General features: G+C 47.5%; 1 protein-coding gene across 1 annotated transcript; it reads right to left on the bottom strand.

The window, feature by feature from the left end:
* Positions 1 to 755: 755 nt before the first annotated feature.
* Positions 756 to 21335, bottom strand: LOC131286057 (low-density lipoprotein receptor-related protein 6). The gene is made up of 5 exons (XM_058314921.1): positions 20872 to 21335; positions 3054 to 6142; positions 2823 to 2983; positions 2476 to 2751; positions 756 to 2403 (listed from the first exon to the last, which is right to left on the bottom strand). The coding sequence occupies exons 1-5, from the start codon at positions 21152 to 21154 to the stop codon at positions 894 to 896; spliced, it is 5319 nt and encodes a 1772-aa protein (XP_058170904.1). The 5' UTR covers positions 21155 to 21335; the 3' UTR covers positions 756 to 893.
* Between the last annotated feature and the right edge of the window lie 1278 nt (positions 21336 to 22613).

Here is a 22613-nt window from a genome sequence, read left to right as displayed (position 1 = left end):
AAAAGCTCAAGTAACTTTGCAGACGACACGACGGAAGGGCAACGTTTTAGTCAGTCTTATGGAGGAAGTAGGTGTATTATACTGTAACTAAACAGCGGGTGGAAAACGAACGAAAAATGGCTGCCTATCCGATCACTGGGGAAGCACGACGTCGTCATTTGCGTCTATTCGTTGCCATGGGCTACTCCATAGCGACCATAAAACGGATCGTTCGGAAAGCCCCCACGATTATGCATGTATGATTCAATTAATTTAAATGGAGAAACATTGAAAAATAATGAAGCGGGGAAATCGGTTTGTAAGGCTGACATAATATAACATTTGCATGGATAATGATGGGAACACTTATTTACAGATGCAATGAAGGGAGAAGTGGTTATGAAAATTCTCCAGTTCCGGTTCTAATCTTTCCTCATTTGTTAAAGCTAAAAACCACACAGTTTAATCAGAAAATCGAAGGCATCTAGTAAATCATTGCTTCCTTCGATACCTGTTTCTCGCTACAACGATTTCGAGGCACTTTTTCTGTTGGCATCCTATTAGAAAAGGAGGGCTAGAGTAGGTCCATTTTTGCGTATGTTTTTTTCTGTACAATAGGATATAATGGTAGAGTCGGGAAGGAATCTTGTTTTCTTTCCCTCTCGCTCAGGGATATCAAAGTAATGGCACACGAAGGCGTGAAGTCGTTAGGAGGTAGATTCACTTCATATTGGATTCACGACGCGACGGAGATGATGACGTACGTTTGTCCTTCTTACCCTGTCCTACTGTGCCTACCTTCTCGCGATGGGCACATTGTCCTTCCCGGGTGGAACCGGGTCGTAAGCGGGGTCGGCTAAAAAAACCTGTTCGTCTTCGTCGTCCTCATCGTCTCCGCCACCGTTCTCTAACTGCTACGAAAACCCCCTCGAAGGCGATGGTACCGGTGAGGGTGGCGGTGGTAGGGGCGAGAAGTACGTCGAGCTTCGTGAGCTGGGCGATGGGGGACAGCTTTCCGGTAGCATTCCACCGATATCGCTGTGGTAGTGCGAACGTGGTGTCGGTGGCGGCGGGTATGGTTCCGGATCGTAGCATCGATCCTTGTACTTGCCGACTCCTCCGGTGCCATTATGTCGACCACTTCCGCTGCCGACCGAGCTGCTGGTACCACCACCCGTGCCCGATCCGTGACCCCGTTGGCTGCGGTTGCTTTTGCTCGTGTAGTTGGAGTCACTTTCGTCGCACGCGTCCGTTGAGCAGGGTGTTGGTGGTGGCGGTTGGTTGATGATTTTATAGTGTTTATACGGATGGTAGCTACTGCAGAAGCGCCCTGTCGATCCGGCCGTCGTCGCTGGCGATGGAGGTGGGTTCAGTGGGTATCCGATAAGACTGCTGCCGTTCGTGGTGGAACTGCTCGCTCCGGTTATATGATTGCGATCGTAGCTGCCAGCACTTGTTCGACTGTTCAGTGTCGACATTCGTACCGCGTCCGCCACCGAGGCTAACCGGGACACGCGCACACTCTTGTTGAGTGCACCGGGAGAGAGAGGAGCTGCCGCTTGGTCACACTCTTTCGGCTCGAGTCCACCAACTCCGCCGGTACCGAAGCGAGTTCGGCACGTTTGTAGTAAGTACACGACGAGGAACACCACCGCAACCGCCGTCACAACCACGATAAGAAGCGTGATCTTACTCGAGCTCGGCGCCATCCGACGGTTACCATACTCGCTACAAATCTCCGGCGCTTCATCTTCGCCCTTCGCACAGTGCTCGTCACCATCGCACACGTTGTGAAACGAAATGCAAACCTTGCTCGTCGGGCACTGGAAATCTTCCGGATGCTTGCAGCACACCGCCTCATCGTACCCATCCAAACACTGCGTCGTGCCGTCGCACACCAGATGCTTATCGATGCACTCTCCCGACTGGCACTTGAACTGGTCACCGCGGCACGTTGGACAATCCATCTCATCGGACCGATCCGGGCAGTCTTTCTGCCCATCGCAACGCCACGACGACGGAATACAATCGTTGTTCCGGTCACGCTGACTCGGGGAGGCACAAATAAAATGATCCGGACCACAGATCGGTTGTTCGCCACACTTGCGCCGATCTTCCAGCAGCATCAAACCGGCTGGACAGGCGCAAACGTGCTCGTTCGGCAAATCGTCCGGCGCTCCGATACAAATATGGCTGCACTCCGCCCGGCCCGTGTTGCAGGTGTGGTTTCGTAGCAGCCGTTCGTCCGGTGTCCACACGGCCACAATGTCCGTCATGTGCGGGTTCTTGTGAATCTCCACCCGCCGGTTGTCGCCATCGACGGAAATCCGTTCCATCACCGGCCGTTCGTCGAGCCAGTAGATAAAACCATCCAGTGCCGCTATCGAAGACACCATGCTGATGTGTTCCGCCACCAGTGTTCTCCTGTAACCAAGGAAGCAAAAACCATGAGAATGCACCAACCAAAGGACGAAAAAGAAAGTGTGCTGCACTTACACATCCTGTCCGTTGATATCCATCGTGTCAATCCGCTTCCCATGAGCGTAGAATAATCGATTCAGCTGCGGATCGAGAGCCAACGCCTGAATGCCTTCGAGCTTTACGATCAACTCGACACGCTGCGAACCGTCCAGCTTCGCCCGGGTGATCGACTGCGCCGCACCGACGTCTGTCCAGAAGAGTAACCGCTTCATAGGATGCAACGCCAAGCTGCGCGGTTTTTCCGTCCTCCCGATATCCACATTCCCTAAATTGGCAAATTTGCCATCCAAACTGAAACGGAAAGGCGGGAGTAACCATTACGTGTGGTTGCCTTGGAAACATAGCGCGAAGGCTTCTCTTACGTCGTGATGTTGATGGTATTTGTATGCGAGCAGCTCCAGAAGAGAAGCCGACCGATCGGATCGATCGCCATGTCGAACGGGGAAGATGTCGGATTGATGGAAACCTTCGCGTTGGTAGCGTTGTCGAATGCCCGCCGGATGATTGGACCACGGCCATCGATCTAAAAGGGTCAAGAACAACAAATTAGCTAAGAGGCAAGAGAAAGGTATCGTTAATCGCGGGGAACTTACCCAATAGATGTGCCTGGTGAGTATGTCGTACTCGACCGCCCGTATATTCTTGCCCGTGACCGGCAACGGTATGTCCGGTGAGTCAGCGGTGTTGGGCACGAAGCGGCCAAAGGAGTTCCGCTGGCTGAATATGATGTACTGTTTTGGGGGACTGCACGACACACGGTTCGGGTTGAGTGTGTAGTGGGTTGGGCAGGCGCAGGTCATCTTGCGTTGACCCAGCGCTAGACAGAGGTGCGTACAGCCACCATTGTTCGTCCGACACTGGTTCGAGCCGGACTGGCGGCCGTGATGAAAGGCAAGCAGGGAGTACGTATACTTGAGGTTCGTGTGCACGATCGTACGGTTTTCGCCCGTGGTTTTATTTGCCCGCCCGATCTCGTCCGTGTTCCAGTCGGCCCAGTACACCCAGTCCTGGTAGATTGTGACCGCGACCGGCCCGAACCGGTTGCTATCGCCGGCGTCGGTCATCACAAGCCGTGTCCGGCGCTTCCCATCCCAGTCGGCACTTTCGATGCCCGTCGGCGAACTCTGGCGCGTCCAGTAGAGTCGACGCGTGTCCGGATCGAGCGTCAACCCGATCGCATGGTTTGCACCGGAGATGATCGTCATCAGTTCGCTCCCATCCATCGCCGCCCGGCGGATCGAGTCCGAGGGCCACTCGGTCCAGTACATTAGCCCCTTGCGCGGTTCCAGGATGAGGTTCTTTGGCTCCTCGATGCCCTTCCAGATCAGGATACGCCGGCTGCTACCATCCAACCGTGCGACCTCGATGCGCCGCGCGTCCGCATCCGTCCAGTAGATGTTGTGCGCCAACCAATCGACCGCGATCCCTTCCGGTTGCATCAACCCCGTCTCCACGATGCGCTGCACATCCGAACCGTTGATGTACGCGCGCGAAATGTACTTCTGCTTCTGGCTGACCCAGTAGATGCGCCGATCGGCCACGTCCACGTCGAGGTAGTGCGCATCGATCACATTCCGGAACGGCGCGTAATCCGTGTGGTTGTGGCTGTCAATCGAGATGCGCCCGATGCTGCCGTGGTTCGAGAATAGCAGGAACGCTTGCGGGACGAAACACGTCCGATTGTCCGACCCCAACTCGTAGTCCAGCTGGCAGCGGCACACGTAATCTCGCGGACGATTCAAGCACAGCTGCGTACAGCCTCCGTTGTTTACGGCGCAAGGATTCGTCCCTTGGACCTCGTGCAACCGGGTCACCTTGAGGCCCATCAGCTCGGCAATGTTGTCCCCGACCGTAATGCGATCGGCACCGGTGAGCTTGTGTGCTCGATCGATCGAACGCCGCTGCCAGTCGGTCCAGTACAGGTAGTCACCCAGCAGACTCAACCCGAAGACGTGCGGCAGGTTGTCCGAAATGATCGTATTCCTGCCCGAGCCGTCCATGTTGACCACCTCGATCGTGTCCGCTTTCGCATCGCACCAATAGATCTTCCTTGCGCCCACATCCAGCGAAATACCGTTCGGCCAGATCAGGTTCTGCGACACGATCAGCACGCGCTCGGTTCCGTCCAGAGACGCCCGTTCGATCTTTGGCTCCTTCGCACCCCAATCGCTCCAGAACATCCACCCCAGCGTTGGAGCGAGTGCAATGGCACGCGGTTCGACCAGATTGTCGTAGATCAGCACTCGCCGGAAGGACCCGTTCAGTCGGCAAACCTGTATCCGGTCCGTGCCAGTGTCCGTCCAGTAGAGATTACGCGCCAACCAGTCGATTGCCAACCCGTCGGGGTTCTGTATCTCTGCCGTGACTACCTCTTCCGCCGGACCACCATTGGCGGGCGCTCGTTTGATCGCACTCTCCTCCTTGTCCGACCAGTACACGTAGTTCTCTACCGGATCGTAATCGATCGCGATGGCATACCGCACCTTGCCGAATGGCAACGGGACGATCGTGTAGTCTGATGAATCGAGCGATATGCGGTTGATCTGGGACCGTTGCGCTACGAACAGCATATCCTGCGGTCCGTCCGCACACTGGGTGGCCGTGAGAAGCTTGACGCCGGTCGGGCACGCACAGCTGTACCCTTCCGTGTTGGTCGCGAGCAGGCAAAGGTGCGAACAGTTGCCATTGTTCCGCCGACAGGGATTGTCCACGGGAGGAGGTTGCAGCCGGGCGTCCCACGCGTGCACCGTGATCGGAACCTGCGTGTTGCTCAGTAGCTCCCGGTGCCGATCGCGCTGAATGTCATAGTAGTGTAACGTGCCCTCCTTCCAATCGGTCCAGAAGAGGAAGTTCGCCGTGAACGTCAGGCTGTAGGGGTAGTCCAGGTTGCGCACAAGCGTTCTCCGGTTGCTTCCATCCAGATCCATCACGTCCAAGAACCGCTGGTTGCCATCGACCCAGTAGACGAGCTCTCGCTCCAGATCCACCGCAAGTCCATTGGGCCAGAATATCCGGTCGTTCACCAGCACCTTTCGGCTCCCCGGATCTCCGTCCATGCTGGCCCGCTCGATCTTGGGACTTTCTCCCCAGTCCGTCCAAATCATGAAACGCTGGGCGGGCACCAGCGCTATCGCTCTCGGCTGATCTAGATCGCTCCAGATCAGCACCTTCTGGTGCTGCGGTTTCGGCACGCCAGCGCCAGCAGCTCCCAGCTGCGCCACCTCGATCCGGTTCGAGTCCCCATCGGTCCAGTACAGCTTGTCCGTGTACCAGTCTATCGCTAGGCCCTCGGGCTTGTCCAGCCCGTCGGTTATCACAGTTGTCTTGCCCGTCACGGTCTGCGTGCCGTTGGTGCGCCCGCACTGAATCACCTCGAGCGTTTCCAGCTCCGTCCAGCACACCAGCCCCCGGTCGTAGTAAAAGTCCATCGCCGACGCCTCGTTCAATTCCTTCAGCAGGACATCCATCGTGTACGTGAGCGCATTTGTGTCGGGGTGCACGGAAACGTTCAGTAGGCGCAGATCGTAGTAGGTTGTGAAGAGCAGCAGTATTGTTCGGGAGCTACTACTACTACTGCTACTGCTGGACACCGTGCCGCCTATCGCCGGTGACATTGCACTGGCTATCGTCGGAGCTAGCTGATTATCGACGGCAACGGCCGTTGTTGACGCTGCCGTCACTCCTAGAAAACAAAAGAGAGATACCCGGAGAAAATAGTTAGTGTCCCGTTGTTAAGAACTTTAAGAAAACAAGAATTAATCCACCCAAATAAGGGTGTTGGGATTTGCCTACATTCTCGCGTGAGAAGGTTAATTAGCACGGAGAGTCAACTAATTCGTAAGGACTTAACCTCAACATCAATGATGCCGACAAAGAGAAGGTATTATTCATATCCCTCGCTAAACCGCCATCTAATCGTCTCTAATTACTAGTGTCCGGCTATCCGCACTTCAGACAACGTTGTCCCACGAACTGCCGCCGCACACCGGGGCACAACAACATTACCCACCATATCCGGACCACTTTTTCTTCGGAGAAAAACGCGTTCAATAAATCAATGAAAGGGCGTCTCAGGATCCGGAGGTAATCGATCTGCAGTGGTTATATCGCCGTGCTCTGTTCGCCCCAGCTGTCAACCGCGACTCAACTGATGAAGGTTTACGTGCGGCGGTAGTTTTAATTGCACACCAGCACAGTTGCCTCCAGTAGTCGCTTTGCGCTACTGAAGTGGAAAAACTTTGCCTACCGCCGCCACCGTTCCGGAGATTCAAAGGGCCTCCGGATGTCTCGTCCGGTGATGGGTGGGGGTGGTTTGGGGGTAATGCGATACACCTCGGAGTTGTTGTAATTTACAGGATCGCTAACTGATTGGCGAACCGGTAGGGCCCGCGGGTGTGCGTTTGTGTGGATGCTCTTTCATTAGCTATGATTCTTATCCTCTGGACGCACGGGAAGATTATGGTTCGAATGGAAGCTTGACGATGTTTATCGTTAATTACATAGGCAGATGGATATGGTGCAATCCATCACCATCAGCAATTGCTACCCCTTGGCAATGGTCCCCGCGAGATGGGCCATCATATGCACATGTGCAGGAGGAGGAGGAAGGGATGAAGGTGGTGGGTCCGCTTCTTGATTACATGTTCTCTTTTTGCAGTATATGACAGGAGCGAGTGATCCAAGGAGTTGATCGCTTTTCCCCCCAGGACACTTCCAACAAGGTGTGGCTGTCGTCCTCCCCCTGATCCAGAACTTCCACACCAGTGTCCAGAAGAGTGGACAGCGAGAGCGGAAAGGAAGTGTTTGCACAACGCAATCGTATGTTTCCCCAGCACTCGTACTCGGTTCGAGGCGCGGTGATGGTGTTGGTCGTGGCATCTCGAGACAACTCCACTCGAGATGATGTTGATGATGATGATGACCACTCACGTGGTTGACCAATGGCAATGTTCAGCGCTCGTGCACCGCGGTGGTGTGTGGGATTTGTTCGGTGTGTACACATTTGTCCACAAAAGGTTTACCAACAACAGCCACTACCTTCGCCGGTAGTCTCGGCCGAAGAGGGATAGGAAGGGGCACGCAAGTTCGTCGTTCAAAGTGGAACACGCTTAAAACCAACAGCAAGGTAAAACAAAACTGAGAAATGGAAAACTATTAGCCCTCGAATCTCCAAAGAGGTGCTTCAGACCTCAGAGGGGACCTCACTTCAACCACACTCAGGCTCTGGTACCACGGCGTGAACCGTAGTCCTGGAAGTGTAATTAGGCTTCGTTATTTTTGTACTGCACTCGCAATGTTTCGTCTGGAGATTTGCGTCGGGGTTGTTTAAAATTGTTAATACGAAATTGGAACAGTCTCCGATGTTCAAGTAGTGCGCAGTTGGGCACATTCAGCATCATGAACTATGACCCTTTCTCATTTCATTTTTCAAGGGCATAGAGGGTTTTTGGTAACCAAATGGGACTTGGATAAATCGAGAACTCAATGAATGTTTCCTATATGCCATTTTGAATATGCAACTACAACACAAAGACCCCAAGACAAACCTCCACCATCAGCGAGAAATAATTTGCTTGAATCTAAATCTGTGACCTTTTGTTCGTGGTAACGTTTGTGGATCAGGGTTCTCTTCGCAAATGGTGTGAAAAGTTGATGTCCTTTTGGTATGGTATGGTGAATCCTTTCGACCGTTCACGTTCGTTTTTCAGTCGATTGCCTTCGTTAGCGGTCTGTCGTAGTTCCTCTTTAAGAGTATCATCCACTTCAAAATACTCCTCCCGCTTGGGAAAGAGTTTGCCGTGATTCGTGAAAGGGAATTAGGTCTACGCAGAGGAGACAGCTCTTTCTCATCATCGTTTTGTTTCTTCTCCTCGTGGTTGGATTTTCACCTTCATCTTGCCACTTCATCTCGCCCGCAGCTACAGAATATGCGCACCGCGTGCTTCAAAAACTACGCCATCCACCATAACCCATCGACTGTCGAATGCTACTTGAAGCATGTTTCACACTTGAGCAGTCTTCCTCACCACCGTCACTCCATCGAAATATTACCCCAAATGTAAAACCCTTCGGAATAATCACAATACACATGCCACCACAGACAGACATGCACCATAATGTTGTCGCTATGCCCCTATGGGAAGACATGAGCACGGCAAAGTAGGAATAAAAATGGTGTGAACACCTTCCATTTTCACCTTCGCCTCTCGACTCGCATGTCTCCGGTCCTCGGACGACAGCAACCTGCATGTGGTGGAGACTGTGCGTATCGGTCTTCTCCAATTCCACTTCTAAAGACCCTCCCTCCCTGTTAACAGAACCCGTCTTCAGACACGTACTCGAATTACACTGCAAGCAGAAAGCAGGGAAACGGGAAAGGTTGAACCTGATCCGGGACGTTTTCTCCCGCCCCGTCGTACCCCATTCGGCGAGTTTCTCCTCGAATCTTCCACCGTCCAACACCAACGCAAGGGTCAAGTGGTTCTCCGCCTGTTTGCCTACTTCCTTTAGAACCTCCTGGGTCCTCCAATTTGTTCATACTGTAAACTGGACAAACTCATCGTGCGCATATGGGAATAATATGACTAGAAAAATTATCAGAATTGCTGGGTTACAAAGCTGCTAAATTGAACGACACAAGAAGTCTTTACCATGCGTAAGAAGTAATCTACAATTTAAAATAAACTGCTCCGTGAAAGGAATGTAATTAAGTACGTGCTGAAAGATCCTTGCAGAATTGACTTGGCTGAGTGCTACTGCTAGAGCATGTTCCCTACCTTCCTTCAATCCATTTTTCAGCACCACATCAATAGAAGAGAGAGAGATCCGGAGAAGAAAAAAGGCGGGCAAAACACTGGCAAAACAAATTGCAAACTACAGCGACTACAAATGTTGTCCATCTGCGAGGCGTATAGACCATAACACAAAAAAAAACCACCCCCTGGTTGTTGGTTTCGCTACCACCTTCGGAGAGTGTTTTTTGAACTATATATGTTTTGGTTTACTTGTTTATGGGTTTAGGCGAGCGGACAGAATGACTGAATACCCGATGGCGGCCCGCGCGAACGCGAACATCCAATTGATATATAGCGGAGGTATTTTTAGCCAAAGCCCCCCGGGGGTGGTTTGCACTGCTTCACTGCCTGAAACCGGAGCGAACAAAACAAAACTCCAAAGGGCGCAAAGGAGATCGGATCCAACTGTTGGATCGGTTCATCTTGTTTTCGCCACGCAAGTGATTTGCTGAAAGTAGTAAAGACAATTCTCTTGGACTTGGAGATGTTCCACGCGTAGCCAATATAACTCCAAAGTAGGCGGTTTAGTGTTGTTTATGAATTCGGCTTTGAAAATTTTATATAAATCAATTACTCCAGAATAGTTGGATACCAAAGCAAACTTCTATTTTCGAGAAGGTAAAAGCGAATATCTGTAACGTTAAAGTACAACCATAAATAAAGAACTGACTAAGGCATAAGGTCCTTGGCTATGTAAAATAAAAATCAGTAGAAGACGTGAACCGATAATAACTCCTTCATCAACGAATTCCGGACGAACTATTTAAAGAAATTCTGAGTGACGGACTTTATAGAGAAATGAAATATCCCCATCATTTTCCTTTGGAACAATTTTTATGTACGAATCACAAATAACTTTACAGAGTACAAAAGATCTCTTCTAAAACAAAGGTAATTTTTCGATGCACTTTACACGCACACCCAGAAACTCATCTTTCGCTCCTTTGATCCATTTCCGCCTACTGCGAGTGTGTAGTACGAGGAAAACTCATTCTCACCGACGCACAGGGTACAGAGGCAGAGGTGTGAAATGTGACACGCCTTTCCCATCGGGGCCTTCGCAATAAATAATAATCGTAATCTACCATTCACCACCTTCCCTCTTCAGAGATTCTCTTCTGCTGTGGCGAATCTGGCAAGGACGAAGAAAAAAATGGTGATGAAGCGTACGCGTGAAGCTGTTGCTCATTCACAGAAGAGAATTGCAAGTGCAGGACTAGCTTTGCAAGTACCTTCAAGGGATGCCGTCGAAGAATTAATCGAAAAAAGGTATGCACAAGAAGAAGAGGGTTATTGAAAAGGCTGTCTTCGGACACCCCTGCAATTACCCTAAGGCAACGTACGATGTGCAGCAGATGAGAGTGAATCTTACGATGAGAAACGAATAAAAATCCTTATGCGGAATGTTTTCAATGAAAGAATTGGAAAATATAAAGTTAAATTTTGCTTCACTGTAACATTTCACAAGCTCAGTAAAATTGAGCAAAAAACTGCAATGAAAATGTCAACTTTTCCTTGAACCCGATGCTCCCGAAAAAAAGAGCAATATTTGAGCTGAGGAAAAGCCGTGTTTTCCGTCAGCAGCAGATGTGAGCGAATCCCCATTCAACGTTTCTAGCTCGTCATTACATGTTCAAAAATGTTCTACAATATGTTCCCTTTGATCTGCATGCCATGCACATGTGTGTAGGTTCCCTCTCATCCTCTCAGCTTCCGGAACGACGACGAAGGCGGATAATTAGATCCCATGTGGTCCGCACGCGTTCCCGACCCGGCGTGTCCTCTCTATCCGGTGAATTGTTTTACAGGATTCTGGATGTGGTTGTTGGGATTTTCTTAAGCGAATTCCAGCAGTGACGGCAGTATGATGAAAACTGTCTGAACTTTTCGTCTATTTCCAACAATTAGCCCTCCTTCCTGCAGTTATGAATGAAAATGCAACCTCCTTCTCCTTTGGAGAATGCAGCTGAATTTGGCGTTCAGTTAATCGTTTTAGTTTTATTCATCGCTAGCTCGAAACGCCGCACTTGACGCCGGAACTGAATGGGAGTAATTTTCTTTTTTAAATTGCGCCAACCCCGCGCGGTAGAGGGACTGTAACTGCCGCCTCCGCCTTTGATCTTTGTGCGGCCCAATGTATGACACGGACCTTAGGAGCCAGCCCACCTACTCCTACCCTCCACTACAACTCCTTTGCCTTCTGGCCACGGAAGGGGAAGGCCACGGCAGAAGGGAAGCAAAACTGGAGCACAGCATGGCTTCCACAAACACACTGAAGAAGCAAGTGAACACGCCGGAGTTACTCGGCGGTGCGCATTTAAACTTCCCCGAACGACCCGAGGTCGGAAGCCTCGGCACACATGTTTGTTCCTCTTTTATGTTTACAGAAGCTGCGACATAAACATTACCGGCGTTGGCGATGGCGGCAATTTGCTTGGTACAAAGATCGTCCACAAAAAACAAAATATATAGGAAACTGTAGCTCGAACCCACGTTCGAACCACGCTCCACGGAGGTGTGTGCTTTGCCTTCAACTACAAAAAGGAATACACATTTATGCCAATATCAACATTCAACAACAGAACCACAAGTGATTTCTGTGTTTTATCTTAAACTATATTGAATGAGAAGAATGTATTTCCGAGGGTTGAATTCTAAGCTCTTTATTAACACCATAAAATATGACAGTTCTACGATGATTTAATAAAGGCTGAATGAAAGATGGGAACCCATCTATAAATCATGCAAATCAATATAACTTTCATCACCATTACAAAACAAACCAATATTAAAAAGTCGTAGGTTTTTTTTTGAGAAAAAGTGAGCGAAAACAAGACACACGAGAACCCGCATCATAGGACGAAGGAAAGTCGTTAAGACTTTACAACCTTTCAATCACCTCCTACCGGCTTTGGCTTTTTAAATAAAGTCCTGCTGCACGGTCTGGCGTAGGTCTGTGCGTGTGTGTGCGTGTATGTGCATCCTCACCTCCTTCTTGTGTGGTTTCTTGTGCTGTCGAATGTCTTTTCCCCTTCGCGCACCCTCTCTTCTTGCCGTCGACAGGAAAGTGGGCGAATGAAGCTCGTTGGCGATCACATTAATCGTACCGGGATGTGGGGGGTGGGGGTGAGGACAAGAAAAAGAAAAATCTCCCTCCTCTGTTGGGACCATCCTCCACGCAGATCGATCGATTTGCGATCGCGAAATACGCTCTTCGCCAGTTCGCCTTCTCCACAGTTTCGCGTTGCCGTGGTTTTTGGCCTTTTGGCTTTCCTTTCGCCTTCCGATGTTTGTGCTGTTTGCTCCCGGCAAGTGTGGTGTTGTTGTAATCTCCACATTCTTGTGTTCCATTTTGTTTCGGTTTGCAACATACTTAACTCCGGCTTCGATTGCCTCCCGTTTCTCCACTTTCGTTCGTTCTTCTCTTTCCACTAATTCTTGCTTCTTCGCTTCATCTCCTCTTGATCCTAGTTTATTAGCCCCTCGGTTATCTTGTCCCCACGCGCTATCGGATCGATGGTGTCGTTCGCTGTCCAATTTAATTGCCCATTTTACGCTAACAAACCATTCCAACGCCACCAAAGCGAAGCTAAAACGGATCAGGTAAGGCAAAGAGTAAAGAGGAGCACCTGAACGGATCAATCTGTGGAAGCTGTTCGGGGCCACCTGGATCAACAGGTTCCTCTTCGGATTCAACTGGCAAGGCGAAGGGTTCAACTCAAGAGGACCCGAGGATCCCGTTTGCCAACATCTTCCTACCAAAACATTCACCATTGTATGAATAAATTTGTACAACATGTTTTTCAAGGATTCATCTTCATGTGGTAGGTGCAATGTGCAGCGTTTGGGTAATAGTATTTGTTTGTGTTTATTTATTTTTTTGAGTAACTCCCTTTTTATTCGGAGTCACAACCCGTGCATCCACGAACGAGCCATAATTTATTGGATATTTAATATTCATCCTACGGTCGTCCGTCGTGGACGTTAAACAAATCAGGCATAACCTGCACAAACGAGCCGGAGAATACAAGCGATATTCATGTTTATGCAAATGTTTGGTCATGATGATTTTAAATTAAAACAAAACATACACTCACACCTTTAAGGTCTTTTTGTGAGCGTTTGATTTGTTTATTGCCATCATTGTAAAATAAGAAAAAATGTTTAAATGACCACATTTGAGGTACACAAATTAAATAAAACAATAAGCCGCAAAATAAATGTACAGCAAAGAGATATCGTTGCTTTTGAACATTGGCATCTGTGTTATTATAGGTTTTCTCTTTTGGTACATGGCATATTATAGACATCGCGTTCGGAATTTCATAATTTAATATTAATGCTAAATTATCGTACACATGAAAAGTGAAGTGAAAATTGAACGTTGATCAGGATCGAAACGGGGGAACGTGTATCGTACGATGATGGAGAAGAACGGAACAGCTATGGACCTCGGAGGTTTTTTCTTCTTGTTTTGTTTCAAAGACCACCATCATAATTTAAGCGTCCACAATGAGCACGACCGGATCATGTTTTTCGTCGTGGTTCGCAACAAAGGATGTGTGCGCGCACTGCGTGTGGCTCTCTTCCTTTTTCCCTGCGAAAGGAGTGTCGTTGTGCTGCTGGTGTTGTGCCAAAGTTTGTGCTGAAACCCAAAACCTGCACGCCAGGGTTGTGTTTGGTTTGGCCGTTCACGACGCTCGACCCGCAGATTCATCATCGGTTCCACTTTTTCGAACATTTCTTCTTCCCGCGCGTCGTTCCCGCGTTGGAATATATTAAGCGCGAAGCAACGAGGTACGATCGTCATCACTTAACATGTCTTGTTATGTTTCTCATTACAGTGTTTCTCTTTTTCGTCTTCCATGTTTCACGTGTGGCTTTTTAAGTATTTTTTTTGTTTTTTTTTATGTTTGTTTGGTTTTTCTCCCACTCTCCGACATGATCGCATCCCAAACTCAGAACGAGAAGTAACAACGACATGATCGCGGTCAAGATCGTGCCGGGCACACTTCTGGGGACGGGACGGGGACAAGATGTATGCGGGAGTGGGCAGCAGAATATGAACTTGCCATTTATGAACACTCCAAAGAAATGGTTCTTGAAACACAAGCATTCATCCATCATAAACTTCGGTACAGCAACATTGACACGCAGATTTGGCAACATTTGCTCGAAGGGGTGTATGGGAAGTAAACAAGAAGTTTGCTTAAAGAATCAGCTTTACTTCAACCTGTTGACTTTGACGCCTTCGACACACTGGGTTGTAGGTGAGAATTACAACAATATATGTGAGTGTGAGTGTGTGTGGAAATGTATATCGATCAGGTGAAGACGCTAATCAAAATTATTCTATACTAAGCTAACATTTGCTCTGGCGCGTCCATCGTAATCGAATGGGTAAACAAGCTCAGTCATGGTCTATTTCTGACCAAGGCTACCTGGTGTGAGCTGGATTCAAGACCTGGTGTGATCTGGATTGTAGAAGGTGAACCGGTTATTGCAAGAATAGCTGTAGGCGACATCGATCACAACTAAATTCTTTATTCCTACCCCATGCCACTCGGCAACTGCGGCTAGCCAACGCAGAGAGCTACTTTCTCTAATGTCATTGTATGCAAATTTGTGCATATCGCCTTTCTAACAGGAATGCGTTCGCTCTTTTGGTTCGCGTCAACTCCACGACACGCCACCGAAAAGTCAGTCTTAGTCTCTTAAAATAAAAGAAACAACCCCACCCAGCGATCGCTCGTGTCTCTTACTGTAATTACACTCATTCTGTGTACTATCGTCGACCAATCTTTTTTACTGTCAAAAAGTTCGATGTGTTCGAGCTCGTTAATAAATTGGAATTGTAATTTATCAGGGATAGGTTCTGAACTATGGGACAGGTTAAGTAGCATGACGGAAAGATGATGGTAATTGTGACTTTGCAAGCGTTGTAATGGACTTTTCTCTCAATTGTTTCAACTATGCCCCAACGCTGGTAGAGAAAGCAATTCTTTTCCAACATCCTGCCTCGAGACCTACCAGAATAACAGACAGACTGGAGGATGGTAGGAAGAAAAAGTGTACTGGAACGTTCCACGCCAAACGGACACACGCACGCATGCAGCTCAGCGCGATGCACTTATTCCTATAATTGAATCGTTTGCACATCGTTGTCTTCCACGAGGAGAAGATGTAGCAACGAGGGAAGTGAACGTACTTCTCCCGTTCTGCAAGTAATTACTTGAAAACGCTGTGTTTAGGAGGTCCAAAAAACCGAGGAATACGTTGGAAAGAGAAGCAATCTGAGACAAAACACAAACACAAGGGGAAGCGAGGAACTGGCGTAATTGCATTGATTGGATCCAATCTCGCACTCGAGCACATCTGAACGCGAAGATGAACGAAGATCCTCGGTTGTGGGCCACTTTGTCAGCAACGAAGACGCGACACATCGTCATACGAGAACGTACCAACCAGTTACCAAGTGCCTAGGGTACTTGAGCGAGAAAACAAAAAGTGATGCAATCGCGTCACCCTGAACTTTACCAGACCGAAGAAAATTTAAATTCCCATCAAGCAACCACTGAAATTGATGCTGTACACTTTAAAGTAGATTGGAACCAAAATGATTACTATCCAGGTGGGTTCATCCCAATATTTTTTAGAAAAATAAAGGAAAATTTTGACGTATTATCGTAAGCGATACTGCGACCTTACTTAAGTTTACTTAACAGCAAGAGTAATCGATTAAACTACTTTCGATAACTTTTTTACGCATTGTTATTGGTAAAAAAAACAGGGAACGATTGTCAGAATTCAATTTCAATATGGCTGCCCTGACCAGGCCTTTGAGCTCACCTCTCTTAGAACCAACCTTGATTGGAACCATTCCAATCAAAGGCAAACAATTACCATACTGGAGCTAAATCATTCATTTCCGAAACCAATACGTCTCCTTCGTTTGTTTTGGCAAGATAAATAGCACTTAAAAACGATTTGAAAAGGTAACACCTCTCCAATTGAATCCCTTTTCCATCCTTTTTTTTATGAGGATCGATCTTCCTCCAACGTTCCCTCCAGTGCTGCATCCTAAATGGGATTTCTGAAATACTTTTCTACACATTTCGTTGCCGCAAAACTGTTTGCTTTTCTTGTGCCATAAAGTTTTGCACTCTCTCTCCTATTCCTTTTTATATTTGGCCAAACATTTGCGCAATGATGGGATAAATAAACGCCATTCGGTTTAGGCGTGGTGCGAAAAAATCTCGGCGACAAATATTTGACATTTTTGTGAAACGTTCAAGATATGTTATGGATACCTTTTCTCGGTGCGGTCCAGGTTAGGTGTACAATAGAATACAAAAATAAAGATTTGGACGGACGGTGCGCTAATTAACTTAACACATATCTTTTACCATCTCATTTGTGACACTCAGCTTGCGCTAATTTAAGACAGTGCAACAGCTTCGGTTTGTTCTTTTCAACAGATACTTCTTCGCAACGCTCCAGAAACGCAGAACAGCAGAAGCGATAAAATAAACGCTGTATGACAAAAAGAGAATGTATTCCAGCTGACGAGAGACGATTTGCGCGTACAACTAGCGTTGGAAAGAAACATTAAAATGACTTCGACACGAGCGCAGAAGGATCGGATGCACAATGGCGCCAAATTCAACATTAAACGATCATCACGACGATCATCATGATCACGATTTACAGCCCCCGTCGTCCCACTTTGGTCACTTTTATGCTTTTGCCAATCGTGAAACTCCCGGTCATGCCAGTTTGGCTGGCCGACGCAACATTGCCATTTTATGGCGGAATAAAAGTCCAAAAGAAATGCGACATTGGAGGGAAGTGTACCGTAAAAGTTGGGTGGAAATGACCAACCCACGATACAACGAGAGGTTTCAGCCGGTTCAGGCAGTTTTTCATCATAAGTGGATAGGTTCAGAAACACGATTTTGTCCCTCCTTACGGTTAATAGTAGTCAGAATGTTATTAAATAATCACGAATGCATATGTTCAGTAGAATGGTTCGACAGATGTCTTCCCAAACCCGCCAAGTGTTGCAAAATCTCAAACATAAACAACCGAACTAATTTTGAAGAGCGAATCGAAAAACCCTTTAAACGTTAAACCTGACCTCCCCGGTTGGCCTCAAGGTCGAACCCGTCCGAACTCCGCTTTCCAGCGCAGAAACAAACGAAAGAAGTTGTACTCTCCAATTATGAACCACCGCCCTTTGTCCTTCCATTCCCCTGACCTCAACGATAGCGTTCTTCCTCGTTCGTGCGTTCGTCGACTCGCCCAAAGGGAAAATGACAAATGATCAACCATTTATCTGCCAGTATCAATCAAAATTCGAGGAAAATTCTGTTTGCCACAGCTAGGAACTCGCTTCTCCCGCTTGTTCCATAGACGATCTCCTTCGATGCTTTCCTCTGACCGACCAAGAACTTGCCCATGTAGACCTTCGACTTCGAGTATGCTTGTGCTCTTGGCTTCTTTCGTAAAATAAAACATGCCTAGCGCTAGCATCGCAGAAGTATAAAACAGAAAGAACGAAGCAGCAAAGAGAGATGAAGGAGTCAAAAATGATACCGTCTGACAATTGGGTTCGAGCCGATGGAGGATCGTTCCTGTGGTTATGCTTCGTGACTTCGATTTCGAGAAAACCAGAAGACGATCGTTAGCACTCGATGCGTCTCGGTGCTCGATCACGACCACGTCTTTCGCCCCGTGGGGAGAGGGATGCTGACCAGGGAGCACCACCCGGACCCCGGACGAGACGGAACAACCGGTGGAACGGTGCTGTGGCGAGTGCGGAAAATAAATAAAACGATCAGTGCCTTGTTATGAGATTTCAACTTATTGCTTTTTCCTTCGCTTCCCTCTATCTCACTCTCTCTCCCTGTTTTCTTCACCTGGCCAAAGACGGAGGGACGGAGCCCGAGGGCCCGGACCGAGCGGTAGGATGAGGTTTTCTTATTTTGGCCATCCTGGTTCCTCTTCGTCTTGGAAGCTTCTTCCTTTCTTCCTTCGCAGCTCTCCACCCAACAAGGTGTATCGTCGTTTCCACGCCGATCCTTCCTTCTGCCTTTCCTTCGCGCCATGTGCTGGCCACAAACCAATAAACCCAAAAAGCCATCTTGGTGGTGTGCGTGATGCTTGGCTTTCTGGTTGCTTCCCGAGATCGATCGCGTCCGCCGCCGGGTTCCCGGATTCTCTCGCGGAAAGTCTCGCGAGTGCGTGATGGAAGAAACGCGTTCTTACGCATGAGCAGATGTGGTGGCTTTGGGAGCTCCAACACACACCCACACAAACCAGCAGCTCCAGACAAATGGCAATTGGTTCGTAGTTACACACACTTTTCCTAAACACCAGCGCGGGCAATGAATGGGATTTTCGGCTCCAGGCCGCAAGGCCCTTTTTCTTCCCATTTACATTCTCAACCATTTCCAACCATTCCACTAACTTTCGTCGTCTTCAGGCACTTTTTGACCTTTCTTCGACTTAGAGAAACCTGGCAGAGTCCTTGCATCCTTGAGTCCGAAAAGGATCACTCCCCAGACCTGCTGTTTGTACTGTTTTGTGTACTCGATCCTAGCGTGAGTTTTTCTTTGTCTATTTTATCACAAATTTTTTTTTGAAACACTAGAATATTTTCGTAGTGAAAAAGGAATTTCACACCAACAGCTTATCCTGTTTGGAGTCAGTGATAAGGATTCTAGGTCAATGATTTTATTTATTTGTTGTTGGCCTGTTGATAACTCTATTGATCCATTCTTAGCATTTACCCATTGAGTTTCCTTTTCTCTTTTCCTTTCCTACTTGCCTCTAGAATAGGTTGCTTGAGGAAAGGTGTGATTGCTTCTTTGGATTAGCCTCCCAATTCTCATGGAAACAACACGGAACATGAAAAGTTTGAAGTTTCCACCCCGCGGGGTACTTTTTCTCTGGACGGGTCCGGGGAAATATACCGAAGAGTCTGGTGCGCTTGCGTGGAGCGTGTGGTCGAGTAGCGTAGATCTGATTTTCTTCCGTGGTGTATTTCTGGTTTCCTTCGTGCCCTTTCCGCCCCCCCTCTGTCTCATTCAGACTTGGGCTAGGGTTGATCACCTTCCAACGGGAGACGTACGGCATTCTTCAACAACACTTTTCAAAACGTGTCTCAGTTGGTGGTGGTGGTGGTTGTATAGGAAAGCGTTTCCTAATTTCTTCATCCCAAGGAAAGCGGAGAAACATGTGGAAACACAAATTGCACGAGTAATTTTTGTTCAACAAAAAAAACTACATCTTATCACACAAGCTTGTGTATAACTCATTGAACATTCTATAAGTTTACCTTCACTTTGTGCAACAGACACATAATATCTATTCTTCTGAAATGCAGGAAACAGCAGGACGGAGAGACGAAAGAATCGTAAAATGTCAAGCGACCAGGAAAACCAGAGAAATAGAAACCTGAAATTTTACGACAAAATTTATGGCACCGATCCCTTCCAACCTGCTCTCTATCTCTCTCTCTCTATTGGGTGCATCCATTTGCTAGAAGATGATCCTACAAAAAAGGTGCCTTTTCACAAGATAAAGCTTTGTTTAAGATTCATTTCACAAGCTCACACTGCTAAAATTGTATTGCAAATCTAAGAAACGAACAAATTAATATTAAATTACTTAAACAATTTCTTCAATGTGCTTTTTGTCACATTAATGATACTGCCGAAAGAACTTACGCAAAAGAACCAATTCAATAAACGTATCAAATGATGGCATATTAAATAGAAAGTAACACACCCACAAGACAATGAGTAGTAAAAAGGTTGTACAAGCCATCATATGTTAATAGATTGGTTTTTTTTGTAATCATAAAAACAGTAAAGAGAATCCCAAGCGCCAAAACTTCACAACCTTCAGCAACACAAAGCATCTATGCTAGAGTATGTACCCCGTTTTGCTAAAGGTGCGTATTTTGTATTCCATCGACGATCTCCATATTATACTGTCCAAATGTTTTGGACGTGATCTAACTTCTAATGACGAATCTTGTAGAACTACGAAACTGCCACGGAAAGATGGGAAACAGCCATCGTGACGTTTTTTTACCGAACAATCAACAGCATGGTGTAGAGTGGAAAATGAAGAAAAAAATTCAAACAAGCAACCATTCATCACGTGCGAAGAATTAGTAAAATACTGTCGCGAAATTGGCAGCAAACGAGAAAACGGGTAAAAGGGTGATACTAATCACATGACAAATGGGTCGACGAGTTCTATGTTTCTATTTAAAGTTAATAAGAACGTAGCTGAAAAGCATTACTCATTAAATGTAGCTCTCATTCCAGTTATCTAAGACACAGTGCGCTTTACACATTCACAGCATAGTCATATAAAGTAGAGAGGACTTTACTTAAAGAGGGGTGATTCGTGTGCTATCTAGTTTCTGTGTTATCGCCGTATCGCGTTATCTGATAAAGGATGATTTGTATTCAACCCAGGGGTTGTTCCAACTACAACAAACGCACGACTAAGTTCCCCATGGTTTAGTGGAAATGAATAGAAAATGTGTGAAACAAATGACTTAAACCACTGTTCCATTGGGTTCGAAATGGAAGCAACTTACCTTGAAGGGTTGAGGATGAAAACCATGAAACATAAGCATCTATTATTAAGAGAGCAACCAGCAGCAGCCACAGATTGGCCACGGCTGCGTTACGTTTTGGCATCGTTCTGGCTACCGTCGATGGGCGGCCACCATCTTTTCGACGATCGATCTGCCGATCGACAATTGATGGACAGCTGATCTGGACCGAAGCTGTTGTGATATGGTGGGGAAGGGCCTTCCGGCGCTTGCGGAGTACCGGACGGTGCGCGGTGACCGGCCTGTCTTGTTGGCTGGAACCCATCTCGTCATAGTTTTGGCGTGGCGTCCAGGTTGTTGACAGCCGGACAGCACTAACAACTGATATGCGGGAACATTGGAAACATCATTCCTCAACGAATCGATCGACGGCGTTCAAGGGGGTGGAGGTGTAGAACGAAGATAGATAACATTCACGCAATACACGCGATACTCGATAACGCCAGTTTCGCTCAACGGGAACGCACTTCTTGAAAACACACGTCTTCTTTCTGCTACGCCACTTGCGAGTGATATTTGAATCTTTTCTACACTCCAATCACACTGTGCACTATGAAATCTTACGAACAATTGTTTTCTAAACTAGCTGGACAAAATGTGTCACGTGCAACTCTTTCCATTTCAACGAGCTGTGTAGTTATTCAACATTTTTCGAAAAACCCTTAAGCGCACTTCACAAATTCTTCTAAACACAGAAGGAAGCGCAATGTCACGACCCCGATGATCACAGCATCACAGTGTGTGTGATCGTGGATGCTTGCGCAGGATACGATCGTCGATAATATATCGTACGGAATGGATGCCCATGGGAAGGATATTGCTTCTTTTGAGGAGTTGGACGCCGTAACAATTAACCTTCACAAATTCAGCGGGTACTTGCGGGTCTTGTTATCGAAATTCCAACGCTAGTCAACGAAGCCGTACGACGGTGTTTATTCGGCGCATTCGACAAGAGATCTGTGCGGCATTTTACACTGTTCCGGAATGATTGGAGTAATTAACCCCAGTAGCACGTTGATTATTTCGTAAATAATCAAAATGAACAACGCACAACTAACGACATTGAACAAACGCACGAATATATCACTCTCGATTGCATTATTGACCGCTAAATTCGCGTACGTGCGCACTCAAACACGTTCCGATCACAACTTGCGACGAGTACTTCGTTTCGAAGCACTGAACTGCTTGGTTTCCAATTGACAACTGAAATTGACAACCGAAGCTAGTTCGCAACGCGCTGTTCGGCAACACCAATTGCGAGCCGTTTGCGGGTCGCATGAACAGCTTATGCGAGCAACAGTGGTTTGACGTTCGGTACACCAGGGTTGCCTATGGCGTTTGATACAGTCCTGCACTGTCAGCTGTTTTTCCTATGTTTTGATTTTTGAGCAGCATTGGCGTTTTAAATGGTTGATTTTGCCTCCCTTTCCAGCTACCAGTCTGCAGGTTTGTGCATCCTTCTTGATTCCTAAGCTCGATTCCAAACAAAAGGCCCCTTGCATCCGCGTTTGAAGTGCGCGGTGCAATCTGATGTTCATCAGTTTTTTTTAACCATCCATCGAAAACGCCCACAACACGCCTCTTCCCGAAGGAGTGAAAAACATCTTCAGTTCCATCGATCCCAGTACTTCAGTTTTGCAAAGATTTTGTGTGTCCCTTGGCTGGGAAAGTCGTCGGTGCATCGATTGTTGATTTACGTGTTAGTTCAGCAAAAAGAGAAT

This window comes from Anopheles ziemanni, chromosome 3, assembly GCF_943734765.1.
Source record: "Anopheles ziemanni chromosome 3, idAnoZiCoDA_A2_x.2, whole genome shotgun sequence".
Lineage (NCBI taxonomy): Eukaryota > Metazoa > Arthropoda > Insecta > Diptera > Culicidae > Anopheles > Anopheles ziemanni.
Note: the sequence above shows the minus strand (reverse complement) of the source record. Positions and strands in the feature narration are given on the sequence as shown.

What these genes read in the sequence shown, in the direction of transcription:
- LOC131286057 (XM_058314921.1), bottom strand. Translation starts at nt 21,154, where the DNA reads ATGGGTTCCAGCCAACAAGACAGGCCGGTCACCGCGCACCGTCCGGTA. An exon ending in TTCATCCTCAACCCTTCAAG is followed by an intron (nt 6,143 to 20,871) that starts GTAAGTTGCTTC and finishes TTTGTTTTCTAG; the next exon opens with GAGTGACGGCAGCGTCAACA. An exon ending in TCACCAGGCACATCTATTGG is followed by an intron (nt 2,984 to 3,053) that starts GTAAGTTCCCCG and finishes TGACCCTTTTAG; the next exon opens with ATCGATGGCCGTGGTCCAAT.